General features: G+C 44.6%; 3 protein-coding genes across 4 annotated transcripts; 2 read left to right on the forward strand and 1 right to left on the reverse strand.

Annotated features, from left to right (window-relative positions):
- Positions 1-137: 137 nt before the first annotated feature.
- Positions 138-3,266, forward strand: haus1 (HAUS augmin-like complex, subunit 1). Its single transcript, XM_062406792.1, has 9 exons — positions 138-274; positions 363-537; positions 1,377-1,512; positions 1,610-1,744; positions 1,835-1,958; positions 2,526-2,591; positions 2,697-2,768; positions 2,976-3,023; positions 3,109-3,266. Exons 1-9 carry the CDS (start codon positions 254-256, stop codon positions 3,151-3,153), a joined length of 822 nt encoding a protein of 273 aa, XP_062262776.1. The 5' UTR covers positions 138-253; the 3' UTR covers positions 3,154-3,266.
- A 2,006-nt stretch (positions 3,267-5,272) lies between these two features.
- On the forward strand, positions 5,273-10,725 carry eva1c (eva-1 homolog C (C. elegans)). 2 transcript variants are annotated; one of them, XM_062406789.1, is made up of 8 exons: positions 5,273-5,653; positions 6,272-6,471; positions 6,569-6,692; positions 6,870-7,022; positions 7,661-7,804; positions 8,297-8,374; positions 8,466-8,558; positions 8,985-10,725. In XM_062406789.1, exons 1-8 carry the CDS (start codon positions 5,539-5,541, stop codon positions 9,347-9,349), a joined length of 1,272 nt encoding a protein of 423 aa, XP_062262773.1. In that variant the 5' UTR covers positions 5,273-5,538; the 3' UTR covers positions 9,350-10,725. The 2 variants fall into 2 exon arrangements, with proteins under 2 accessions (XP_062262773.1, XP_062262772.1); XM_062406788.1 differs by having other exon boundaries at positions 5,274-5,653; positions 8,454-8,558.
- A 40-nt stretch (positions 10,726-10,765) lies between these two features.
- On the reverse strand, positions 10,766-13,405 carry cfap298 (cilia and flagella associated protein 298). Its single transcript, XM_062406791.1, has 8 exons — positions 13,345-13,405; positions 12,946-13,098; positions 12,294-12,461; positions 11,987-12,054; positions 11,744-11,902; positions 11,476-11,607; positions 11,303-11,398; positions 10,766-11,224 (listed from the first exon to the last, which is right to left on the reverse strand). Exons 2-8 carry the CDS (start codon positions 13,082-13,084, stop codon positions 11,114-11,116), a joined length of 873 nt encoding a protein of 290 aa, XP_062262775.1. The 5' UTR covers positions 13,085-13,098; positions 13,345-13,405; the 3' UTR covers positions 10,766-11,113.
- Between the last annotated feature and the right edge of the window lie 137 nt (positions 13,406-13,542).

A 13,542-nucleotide genomic window follows, 5' to 3' on the forward strand; every position in this document is an offset into this window, starting at 1 on the left:
TCTTTTTGTTGTTGTTCATGTTGGTTCCTTCAAGCGAAGTGGTAGTCGGTATTATGGTGAATTATCTTGACCCCAGTGTCACCTTTGGAACGTGACCCGGATACAGAGCGAAGAAGATGATTGTCATTGGCTGGAAACGCGGAAGTAAGTACAACATTCCAGGGGCGGGAAACCAAAGAGCAAAACACTAGTTTCTCGTTGGAGCTGCAGAAACTTTTATCAACTCTTCTGTTTTGTCACCTTTTCATTCGCCATGTGTGAGAAGATCGAGGCGGTAAAGTTCACTGTCTCACTTACATTTGAATACAATGTCTGCGGTTGTTGCCGTGTTGTTGATCCTACCCCCCCCCCCCCTCCCTCAGGTGAACAGCTGGCTGGGCTCGGTGTTCGGGGACCAGCCGGTGCCTCAGTTCGAGGTGAACACCAGGACCGTGGACGTGTTGTTCCAGCTGAGCCGCTGCAGTGAGGCCCGCTGCGGGGACACGGCTCTGCTCATAGAGGACATGAAGCAGAAGACATGCGAGTATCAGGCGGATGGTGGGTCACTGACTCACAATTTACTGACACACAACTGAGGTTCAGAACATGTTAGTGACACACAACTGAGGTTAAAAACATGTCGCTGACACACATGTGAGATTTAGTACATGTCACTGACTCACAGGTTACTGACACAACTGAGGTTTAGAACATGTTACTGACACACAACAGAGTTTAACACATGTTAGGGACACACAACTGGATAGAAACATGTCATTGACACACATGTGATGTTTAAAACACATGGTACTGCCTCACAAATGAGGTTTAACACATGTAGCTGCTGGTTTTAAACATGTCACTGACACACTGCTGAGGTTTAGAACATGTTACTGACACACGTGAGGTTTAACGCATGTTAGTGAATCACATGTGAGGTTTAACACATGTTACTGACTCACAACTGAGGTTTAACACATGTAGCTGCTGGTTTAAAACAAGTGACTGACACAAATAGTGCCTCTGTTTATTTGTGTTATTATTTTGATGCTAATACTTTATCTAAACAGTACGGTGGATGAGAGAGATCATCACACAGCAAATTAAAACAAACAACTTCACATCAAAAAGTCACAACACATGTAAATACAGAGACATGCTGCAAATTGTGAAAACGACAACAGAAATGCTTCCATGGAGGAACCTGCTGTAGTTCACTGTTTTGTGAAGTTCCATCCCCACTGACGAGAACCAGACTTCAATATCTTAACACACTTTGCTGGATTAAAAACACACAATTCACCGTTTGCTTTCTGTGTCAAAATCAATTGTCCATCCATTCACACCACAATGTTCTGACAGCACTTTGACAGTTAACCAGTTTTTCCGGTGTCCAGGTTCACATCTGCAGGAAGTTCTCCTCCAAGGTGTCGGCCTGTCCAGTGCCAGCCTGTCGAAGCCCGCTGCAGACTACTTGTCGGCTTTGGTGGACAATGCTATGGTGCTTGGAGTGAGGGACACATCACTGGACAGGTGTGTTACAGCTTTGAAGTCTATTTTTTGTGTGTTTTTTGAAGAGGGACATGGAAAACACTCCAAGAACTCAAACCGATCTTTGCTCCTTGTGTAGCTTCATGCCGGCAGTGAACAACCTCACCAACGAGCTTCTGGAAGCAGAGAAGTCCAACAGGCGACTGGAGAGGGAACTCAAGGCGCTCAGAAAGCGACTCGGAGCCACTCTGGTGCTGCGCAGCACTTTACAGGAGTAAGAGTGTGGACGTTTCAAACAAACACACAGTCAGTCGGCAACAGGCTGTGCTTCATGTGTACTTAACGTCTCCGTCCTCCTCATCAGGGATATCAACAAAAGTGTTAAAGCTCAGGCAGGGGAGAGCGCTAAAGCAGAGGAGAGGCTCCTCAACATGGACTTTGTGATGGCAAAGGCCAAAGAGCTGAACAACAGACGGGAGAAGGCCGAGGTATGTTGGTTTTTTAGAGTTATATCTCTAATATATGAGCTATTTGTCACACTTTAGTTTTTCACCATCACAGATCTTAAAATGAAGATGTTGATTTGGTCACATACAAATCTGTGTCTCGGATCCTAAACTGAGGGCTGATAAAGTTTGAACTTTTAGGGTTGACTGACCATAGATATATTAATATAGGTCACAGAGAAATTGTTTTCATATAATTTTCCAGCTCTTTATTTTATCAGCATGTAAAATGTCCTCAGCATCACAACTGTGTGATGAGTCATTAATTGGGCCACAGGAAAGAAAGTTTTCAATGTTTCCAAAGGGGCAGAAAGTACAAGTAGCCTCCTGGCAGTACCACTGTACTTTCCCCTGTGGACTTACTGGTTTTAATGGTCCAGAAAAAAAAATTACAGACTGTATTTTGATATAGTATTTGTTGTAATCTGAGCATCACGTTACTGCCTTTGGTTAAACAACAGGAGATGATGCCAACACGTCTGTATCAATGTCAGTGTGGACCAGGTCTTTAAACGAGCAAACAGAGTTTCACTGTCTGTTTCTGTCCAGGCTCAGCTCGTGTCGAGGAACATGGACAAGTCCGTCAGCCACCAGGCTGTTGTGCAACTCTCCGAGGTATCTACACCCGTGCACCATGGTCATCGCCGTAGACATGAAGTCCTAACATTGTTCGCTGTCAGGGATTTAAAAGTGGGTCATCGTATTTTTCTCTCTCTGCAGGAAGTCACCGCTCTGAGACAAGAAATTATCCCCATGAAAAAGAAACTGGAGCCGTACATGGATCTCAGCCCAGTACGTTGTTTTTTTAGTTTGTCTCTGGAAAGTTTGAAAGACCAAACAATCCAAAGTGCTTTGACTTGATTCTAACCTGTGAGAAGTTCATGTTAAAGTGCTTAATTAAACTTATCAAACTGGGCCGGATAATTGAACCAGTCTCCAGATGTTTGTGTTGCTGTGTTTGACTTCACTAAACTTTTTTCCCCCTCTTAACCATCACAGAACCCGTCTCTTGCTCAGGTGAAAATAGAAGAAGCAAAGAGAGAATTGGTGAGTGTCAGAACAGATAGTTTACACAATGATGACTGAGAAGTTGTTGCTTACTGTTTTTAATTTCATCTTGTGTTGTTTCCAGGCTGCTGTTGATGCCCAGCTTGAGATGAATGTGGATTTCAAGTGAAGATGCTTTGTAATAAGTGAAGATGCTTTGTAATTTATAATCTGTTCTGTTTTGAGCCGGAGCTTTTCTGTCCGTGATGAAATAATAATAAAGTTTATCGGTGATGCAGTTCAGTCGATCCTTGTGTTGGGTCTTATCCCTTTGTCTCATGTCGCCATAAGGAGGAAACCTAAATCATAATCTTTCTTTTCTTCAGTTGGACCTTTTCTCTTTATCGCCTCTTCCTGTTTGTTTCAAAACATCATCAACGCTAATCAAGTGTTTTGTCTTTTATCTTGTGGTCGTGCAATCGAGGAGTGGTGTTCCCAGTTTGAAAGTTTATCAGCGACAGTCGTTGGAGTCTTTCTGCCCCTGTGTGTATATAGATGCTGAGATACCTCGAAAAATGCAGGTTTTAGGTTTTTAAATTGCATCATCACTTATGGCTTCACATGACAGAATCCTTTTCCAAGTTATTATAATCTTATAGATTGGCTGTAAAAATGAATCATCTGGAGATATGTATGTATATATATATATATACCATACCTCAAAACATTGCATTTTTTTTCCAACCTTCCTGTTTGACCTATGTGGCTGAACAGTGTCTGCAAAACAACATCCAGGAAGTGTCTTTGAGCTTGACAACAAAATTCCTCGGGCTTTGGAGGGATAACAGCAGATAAAGGGGGTTTGGAGCCACTCCCTGGGCGCCTAAAGCCAAAGTACAGCAAATTGAACCAACTTAGGAGAGGGGGGCTCAAAACTGTTGCCCAGTTTGTATGCAAAATATCACCTCGGAGTTCCTCCCCCCACCCTGCATGTCTCCCACCGTGAAGCCGAGCGTGGAGACCCCGACGTCTCTGTCAGCTTGACTGTTGTCCGTCTGACAGGGAGAGTGAGCGGTTACCATGGAGTGGGTCATGGATGTGAGCCTGGGGGAACCAGTTCACCCAGTAGGCCCCCTGCTTCATTCAAGGACCCCTCGCTTGAGACATCGACACTTTGTGAAAGGAAACGGATTCAAAATATCACTCATTCAAACGGAGGCTTTTGTCCCTGTAAAGAAGCAGTAACTCAACACTGATGTTGACTTAGTGGGGGGGGTTGTGGGGATCAACACCAGCATCCAGAACAATAATCTGATATTTTATCCGATCTAATTCTACACGTGCTTTTTGGATTCAACTGAATTTCTCTCTAGGCTCAGTCTCCACCAAGAAGCTTCTGTTTTCACCCCCTGTCCATTTTGTTGCTGCTGTTTGCCAGAAGGATTAAACAAAAATGACTTGAATTGGTGGAAGGACGGCACACGGGTCGAGAAAGAGCTCTTTCAATTTCTCCATGGATAAGGAGAAATGGGAGGATGTTTTTTTCTCATTTTCTTAAACCTTTTCATTAATTAACCAAGGAAATATTTTATGGTTCTTGCTGAAATTATTATGGGATTATTCAGAGGACTGTTATGAGTTAGGGCAAAGTGCTTCAGCTGTACTCTACTGGGTGCCAGTGGGGTTCGTTTGTTGGTTGTTGTTTTTTTTCAGGTGATTTGCAGCAGCTGGTGGTTTGTTTTCTAGATCCTCTGCATCGAACTGGTATGAAACAATTTGACAAATACTACATGAGAGGCTTTAAAATCATAAAAACATCATACAGAAAGCCAAAAAAAAACGTATTTACACTAGTTAAAATTAAAAAAAATGACATTTAAATGCAGGGAGAGGATGAAAAACAATATATTCTAGTAGAGGCCTAACCAGCTACCACTCTGCTTGGCCCATGAGCACCCAGTGATTTTCCCATTTCCAACTGACGTTAAGGATCTGCTCTAAAACCTCAAATATGGCTGAAAAATATATAAACAAATATGTTATAGCAATTCAAAGATAAACTAAATCCTGGTTTTTACTTGACATGTGTTAGATTTTCAGGAGCAAGAAAGAAGGAGGAGGAGCAGGAGCAGAAGAAATCCAAAAGGTAAACATGTGCCTCATGGTGGAGGAGAGAGGAGGGGGGGGGGGGGGTTGTTGGGTGTGCGTCATTCCGCTGGGTGCGCCCCCTCCCTCCTCTCTCAGATCTAAAATAGTTGTGTATCTGCCACGCCCACCCTGTAACACACACACTCAGCTGTTACTGTTCACTTTCCACACGCGTCCATTCACAAATCCGCCCCGGGAGGAACCACCTCGGTCCGGAGCGACCTGTTACGCAGCTGCTTTCCCCCCCGACCTCCTCTGCTCCGACCTCCTCTGCTCCGTCGCCTCCGGGTGGTGCTTTCTGAGAGGAGGAGAAGCCAGCTTTCAGTTTGCAGGAGAGGTGGAGGTGCACCCGTGGGCTCGTGTGAAGTCCTCCCGTCGGTCCGCACTGACGCGGGGAGTCTCTCTAATATGACCCGGGACTCCGGGGATGAGAGTCATGAGCTGGACGCGTCCTTGTCCCGGACTGGACCTGAGCCACTGTCTCTTCTACCTGAGCCTGCTCCTGTGGACCAGACGCCTGAGTGGACTGGCTGACTTCTCTAGTAAGAAGTGGATTAATCGTTTGATCGGTTGATTGATTGATTGATTGATTGGTTGATTGGTTGATTGGTTGATTGATTGATTGATAGACTGAAAGATAGATGGATAGATGTACTTTATTGATACCAAATTGTGAAACGATTTTGTTACAGCAGAAAAATTGCACACAGAGCAAGACACTAAATACAAGATATCACAAGAGAGAGAGCTTGAAAAAACAAAGAACCCTTTGTAAATAAATAAATGGCATTTATAGGGAGAGTAACTCCAAAGAAACTCATACTCACTGTAATTCTAGAAATTATCCACTCACTGGTGGAAAATATATTCAATATGCTAAAATATATCAAACATTTACTTTAGTTTTTATTGGTATTATGGTGCTTTAGAGTGAAATATCTGTATCTTCATGTTGTTATGTCTTCATGTTGTTGTGGCTCTGGAGAAAACTCCCCCCAGAGCCACAGGAAATATTAAACATCTATTTTCACATCCTGCGTTCAACTACTCGTAACAGCTAAAGCAAACTTCATATGTAAAAATTAGTGAATTGTCCTTTTAATTCACCTGCATACTGTATCTGCATATTCCAGCCTGAACATGTCCCTTCTGTGCCGCAGACTACCTGTCCAGAATCATCACCAGCCACTCGGCCCACGCGTGTGACGGACAGCCCCTGCGTCTCCACTGTCCTCGTCACTCCACCATCTCCATCCAGTCGGCCTTCTACGGGAGCGGGGAGGTGTGGGCGTGCAGGGCCGACCCCGACCCCCCGCTCGGGGCCCACAACCACAGCTGCTCGGCGTTCACCGCTCTGCAGGTGTGTTTCTGTGAATGGAAAATGATTCACTTTTATATTCTAACTGGGTCACAGTGTGTGCTTTATTCAGTTTACTGCTCAATTCGTACCTTTGCAGAAACTGCTGTCGGAGTGTCAGAGCCACAGAGACTGCCAGCTCCCTGTCAATCACCTGCTGTTTGGGAAGGACCCTTGTCCCGGGACTTCCAAGTACCTCCACGTGGACTACAGGTGTAAACCCAGTGAGTTCAGCAGCTTCCCTCGTGTTCCTCCTGGTTCCCAACAGCTTTAACTGTCACGTCCCGTCCCGGTTGATTAGTTTCTGCCTCAGCTTCTCTCACACATTCGCTGGTGGTCCCTCACCCTAAGTTTCCTGCTGTCACCACCTCCTCATCATCACTATTTTTCCCCTCGCTCAGCTGAACACAGGAGACATGTGGCCTGTGAGGGAGACACCCTGGTCCTGGGCTGTAAGCCCCCCAGGCTGCTGATCATCTATGCAGCTGTCTACGGCAGAAGCCTGGGCCACGCTGACACCTGCCCCTCACACCTGACGAGACCTCCCCCTTTTGGTGAGGCCACGGGATGTTCAGGGTTCTCATGTGCTGGAGACTAACAGACGAGTCGTGAAGCCGGGAATATAGCTCCGGAAAAACCAGGAGACATCGGGTTTTATTGGTTTATTCATTTCCGCCTTTGGGCTCAGATCAGCACTTAAATAAATGCTAATATTAATGTTAATGTTGAAACACACAGTAAAGCATTTTGATATGTTTCATGAAGCCAAATTAAACTGATTACTTTGTAAGCGAAATAATTTTTCAACATAAAATTACAGATGAACAGAATAAAATGTGAAAATATCTGACCAATAAGATTAGAGAGAGTTCACAGCTGATTATAATTTCTCATTATATGGTTTAAATGATGCTTATTACATTATGATAACATAAAAACATGAGCATTTCCTTTCCATGCATTTAGGTTTACACCCCCCCCCCCCTCCCTTCTGATAGTTACGTGTCCACAGATGGAGTTCTACAGCAGATGGAAATATCAGTTTCTTAATTTCTGATTCTAGGAAAACAAAAAGCTGCACCAGAGGCTCATTTAGTGCTTTTTTTTTTTTTTGTATTCATTAATGAGACCCACACTCACACAACATGTCTGATTGGCTGCCTCTGAGTGTCTTCTCTCTTTGTCCCCACAGAGTGTCTCGACCACGCGGCCGTGCACTCGGTGACCAAGTCCTGCCACGGCAAACAGAAGTGTGCTGTTGCTGTCAGCAACCAGACCTTCAGGGACCCCTGCTTTCCAGGAACCAGGAAGTACCTCAGTGTGATCTATTCTTGTGGTAGGACTCTCTGTGCTTCCTCCTTCACAGAACAAGCCCCTGTGTTCCATGTGCGACAGTTTTCAATGTAGGAACACGTCATGTTTTTGGCTTCGTTCATTATCTGACGGCTCCAGCGGTGAACATTTACAGTTTCCCTCTGTGAATTCTTATCTGCTGATCTCAGCATCAGCTTCTCTTATCTCCCTGTATTCAGTAACACGGGGAATAATAGACTGTGCGCTCAGATCCGACTTCCTGGTTAAACATCCGGTGATTTTTTTGCACAGTGAGGTCATCCAATCATAAATCGAGGTTGTTACTGGAGCTCGGAGGTGATTTTATTTTCTTCTGACTTGTCTCCATCAAGTGTGAAACAATGTGTTAACCCTGTGGGCTGTCACAACACAACTGGACAGAACTCTCCATGGTTTGTGATGAGTGGTTCACTGTAGATCCACCAACATCGCTGAGTCTGCAGAAATAGAAACCCTGTTCTGTCTTGTTTCCCAGTCCCACAGTCTTTACTCAGGGAGGCCGACCCCGACGTGTTCAGCTCCACCTCGTCTCCGCCTGTGGAGACAGACAAAGGTGACGACATCATTTGACCTTTTGCACCTTCCGGGTTTTTTCCCTTTTCTTCATGTCGTAATTTGTATTTTCACCACAGCTGCTCCTGTAGATCTGGAAGAGCTTTTGGCCAAAGGGTCGAGAAGACCAGGCAACTCGGGAGCTGTGATGAGCACTTCTCTCCTGACCTACACATACATCAGAGGTAAATAGTGTCCACCTGCAGGTCTGCAACATAGACTGTTTACAAAGATGGACGATGCATCTCTACTTCCTTACACAATCCAAAATGAAAGCCGAAATAACCTGCAAGCGAATGCTGCCATCTTTGGCCAATAGCGGTCAGTGTCAGCTGTCAATCATGACTTTTAGACTTTACCCTTTTTTTCAATATCATCAAATAACATACATGAACCTACATCAGTGTGATAAGATCTGCCTAAAATGTATTTCTTTTTTGGTCAATATCCTATTCACTAACATGGAGGAGAAAGGATTAATGCGCTATACTGCAGCCACCCACCAGGGGGCGATCAAGTAGCTTTGGTTTCACTTAGGGGAGCTATCCCGTCATATCTGTTTATCTACAGTCGATGTTTTCTTACACCTCCTGTGTTTGTCTTCTATGCAGAGCATCCAGAAATGGCGGCACTGCTCTTCACCTCCAGCGTGTGCGTTGGCCTCTTGCTCACACTGCTGGCTGTATCAGTCCGTGTGACCTGCAGAGGGCGCCAGGTCAGAGATCACAGACTCCAAACCAGGTCTTGTAGCCAGACTGTAAAACGCCAGGTGGAGGATGAGGAAGAGGAGGACGAGGATGATGATGAAGGAACGGAAAGTTCTTTAATCTCCACCACAGAGCGGAAGGTGGTGTGTGAATGGGAGGAAGTGACTAATGTGAGTGAGGAAGCCGATCGAGCGGAGAGGATCGAGCGCAGAGATATGGTCATACAGGAGATCTCCATGAACGCCTACCTGAACGGCAGCTCCTGTTAAACGGACCAGAGACAGAACAAGAGACTCTCAGAGACGTATGTTTATGTGTATTTGCAGGAGTTTTCTCATTAATGAAGAATGTAATGTTTTATGGAAACAGCAGAAATAGCTGTTTTAATGCTGTAAAATGTGGGCACATAAAGAATCTGTAATTACAAATATAGAATTTAGTATTTTTTACATTCAGCACCAAAGAATGTTACAGTTCTGATTCATCATTGAGGCGTCTCACAGCAGCGAAGAACATCTCTCCTCTGCTTTGTTTAAATGGAAACCATGAAACACATGTTCTCTCATCTTTACCCTCTGGATTTAAAGCAACACTATTTGATTTTTTTTACCTCGAAACATCAGCTTCAGAATGAGTTAGATGGTTCACTGACCTGGAATATGAAGAATGCCTTCTCTTTCATTCCCACTCCTCACCCTAAACATCTCTTCTCTTGTGAGAAGTGTGGAACTAACTGATTGTCGTGGCTTCAATGATCAGAGTCAGGTACAGTAAGTTGAAGAGTGAAGCTGAACTGTAGCTCAGTTTGTCAGAACCTAGTTCAAGGGTTGTGACAAAGTAGGAAAGACCACGGATGAATTTAAAATAAGTTCAGTTAAAGTTTGAAAGCTGTATGACAGCGTGAGACAAATGCATCAAAACCTCAGACACGGAGCCCAACTGAGTTAATCTCCGGGTGCAGCTGCAGAGGGCGCTGTTGCTCAGTGAAAGCTTCGTAGTGATGCTTTAAACACGGGAGTTGAAACCAACACCTTTTGTAAAAATCACACATTTGCAGTTTCATGTCAAAGATCATCGTTTGTAACTGCTGGAAGAAAGTTTAAAAAAATATATATATCATGCCATTGTTTTCCCTACAGTATTGTGGTTATTAACATTTGCAGCTGTTCATACCAGAGACCATTTAAATCGAACCTAAAAGAGGTGGAATCAGCCTTTAAATTCTCACATTGTGTCCCAGATGTGTTTTAAGGCCGTGTTTCTTCAAACCAGCGACACATCTCTGAATTCAGCTGAGTCAACATCTCCCCCGAGTCCGACCCTGAATGAAACACTCTCGCTTTGAGCTCGACCACTTCCTCTTCCCTGCTGGGACAAGAACTGGAACGACCAACTACTGTGTGGAAACTTCCTGTCTCACAGCAGCACTGACTTTAAGAGGTTTATGTGTGTGTGTGTCAGTGAGAGGAGACAAAGAGAGGAAAGGTGTTGCATCCTTGCTGCTGCACAAGGGATGAACTTTTCCAAGTCTTTGTGAAACACTTAGCACACTATTAATACTAAATGTAAGATCATTCTGGATTCACACGCTACAGTGGACATTTTTTTGACAAAACAAAAATGTACAGTAGCTTTTAATTTGTTTAAAGATTTAATAAAAAAAATTGCTTTAGAACAGTGTGATAATAATCAGAGGGAACACAGCAGGAAGACTGAGGTTAAAATAAATCAGATTTATATTAAAAGTTTTGTTGCATTTTGTTTCCAGATGTCTTCACATTTCAGTTTGGTTAAAAATAACCATCAGGTGTTCATCAAGAAACACAAACCTTACTTATATGAAATATAATATGAATTCAATATGAAAACCTCTCTATTCAATTTAATTTGTATGCCAAATCATAATAACTATGATCCCAAGGCACTTTCCAGACGTATAAAATATCGTGTGGAAGACGTCAAATAACAACAGACTGAGAAAAGGCCTCTCGTTGCATATGAGGCTGAGTTGAACCAGGACCAGCAGCCGGTCTTTATCTCGGCCCCCATTTGATGTTGGTGAGGCCCTGGAACTGTTTCTTCAGAGCCCCTCTGTCCGACCAGTCGGAGTCCAGGCTGCTGTCCTCGTCCGTCTCCTCCAGTTTCTGTAAATGTCACCAGGAGACGGTCAGAGACGTAGAGTGAGCAACAACAGGAATGTGGTGGTTTGTGCTTCTCCTCACCTTGAGCTCCTCTTGCCTTCTGTAGGCGTGCATCATCATCTGCTTCTGCTGCTCTTCGGTGACTAGAGGCTCCCTCGCTGGCGCCCCCTGCCCTTTCTGAAGGGAAACAACCTCATGAAACAACAAATAGACTGACTCACACGTAGCAAATACATTTTCCAAGTTGCTCTTACCTTTTGGATTTTCACCACAATCTTCGTCTTGTCATTTTTGCCGACGTAGTCCTGCAGTTTCTTCCCCCTTTGCATCTCCTTGGCCGCCCACCAGAGCTGGCACTCGTCCTCTGTGATCACCTGCTGAGACGCCTGGGGACACAGGAGACAGAAGGAGACGGCAGAGGGAGATGAAAGAAGGACAAAGAAAAAGATGAATAAAGAAACAATAAAAGAGACAGTTGCATAGCTTCAACTCTGACCCCGGGAACAGGATCAGCTCTCTAACCTGCATTCCTGAAAGGTCTTCCCGCTCCTCGAACTCCATCCTGATGGGGTCGTGAGGAGGCAGCTCCATCGGGTACACAATCATCACGGCCCCTCTCAGCTGATCCAGAGCTTCCTTTACCATCTCCATTGTGACACAGACGTTGGCCTGAACTTGTTTCTGAAGGATTAAGAGACAGATGCACCGATCTTACACTCTGTGAGTAAAAGATAATTAAGTTGTAGTGTTAACTCTCATACTCACTTTGGAGATTAGAGCCTTCGCCTCGTCCATTGTTTTCATCAACACCTCTTTCATTTTATCATTGGGAGCTGCAGAGGGCAAAGACATGAGAGGTGAGAGGACCAAAATAATGTTAGCACTTTTTCCTTGCCTGCATAGAAACAATTTTTTTTTCTTTACACTATTTCCTGTCAATTAACCTCTTCATAAAACCATCTACAGCAGTATATCCACATGAAATCTCCAAAATGAAAAACCCTAGAAGCATCTCCTCCCCACTTTGACTCCAGGGCCTCGTCACTGCTTCGATCACATGTCAGACTCTCACCATGTCCGTTCCTTCTCCCCATCTCATCGTTCCTTAACACTGCTCCTCCGCTGGGAACGCACTTCTCCTCCCACTCGTCCCTCAGATTCAGATCCACGATCTGCTCCGCGGTCAGCCCCTGCATGTTGGGCGGCAGCGTGACGCCATGGTCTGCGAGCTCCGGTATCTCTGAGGGAACGAAACAAGAGCAGACATGTGAGTTTTGCATTTAAACATTGATACACCTTCGCGTTTTTTGTTGGACACAGTGTCTATAAACATTTTGTTCATGTGCCCTGTTGCACTGGAAAAACTTCTGATGTCATTTTTGCAATTTGCAGCGTGTTCTGTATTTAAATGTGTTTTCTAAATTTGCAGGTTGTTGAGCTCTCTCGCCCACCAGAGGTAAGCCTGTAGAGTGAGTGTAAACTCCTGTAGCTTCGTGTGTGTGTGTGCACATTCTATAGTTATGAGGGACACTTTTGGTTCTATACCATCACTGTGAGGACATTTGGCTGGTCCTCAAAACTCCAATGAACTGTTTGATGGTTAGAGTTAGAGTTAGGATTAGGTTTATGCATTTAGTCTGGATGGTTAACGTTAGGGTAAGGGGCTAGGGGATGTATTGTGTTTGTGTCTATGTGTGTGTGTGTGTGTTGTGTGTAGATCTCACCTGAACATATTCGCTCCACCTTCAGTCTCCCGTTGTAAATGGCTGTAATCTGCTGGATGGCTGTGTCCAGCAGCACGTCCACTGTGGTGCTGAAGAGGAACTGACTCTCGTCTCCTCGCTTCACGTGCAGCTGCACCATGTTCCTTTGATCTCCTGCGGAAACAAACGATCCAAACTTTTAAAGCTCGATCCTGAAAACACGCGACGACTCCTCTGGATGGAAGTTGCGTTGTGTTACCATGGCAACACTGTTGACGCTTCTAGAAAGGGCTGCAGCTAGCTCGTTAGCTCTTTAGCTCGTTAGCTCTTTAGCTCTTTAGCTAGCTGATATGAGTGTTTACGTTACCTAGCTTTTGTTTTTTTTTAAATGATAACTTGCTCTGTTGTGGTAAAACAAACCTGTGCGGTGTGAAGTCAACGCGGAGCTGCACTGTTCAAACCGGAGTCAGTCTTCCACCGGTAGCTCGTAGAGGCACTTCCGGTGTCAACAGAGACTGGTTAGTGCAGCTGCCTTTGATGTCACAATGTTCGGAAGCAGCTGACTTTGTTTATAACCGGCAAGCTACTGCTGTAGAGTCTTCTTCTTGTTGTCTCGTT

The sequence above is a fragment of the Platichthys flesus genome, chromosome 15 (genome assembly GCF_949316205.1).
Source record: "Platichthys flesus chromosome 15, fPlaFle2.1, whole genome shotgun sequence".
Classification (NCBI taxonomy): domain Eukaryota; kingdom Metazoa; phylum Chordata; class Actinopteri; order Pleuronectiformes; family Pleuronectidae; genus Platichthys; species Platichthys flesus.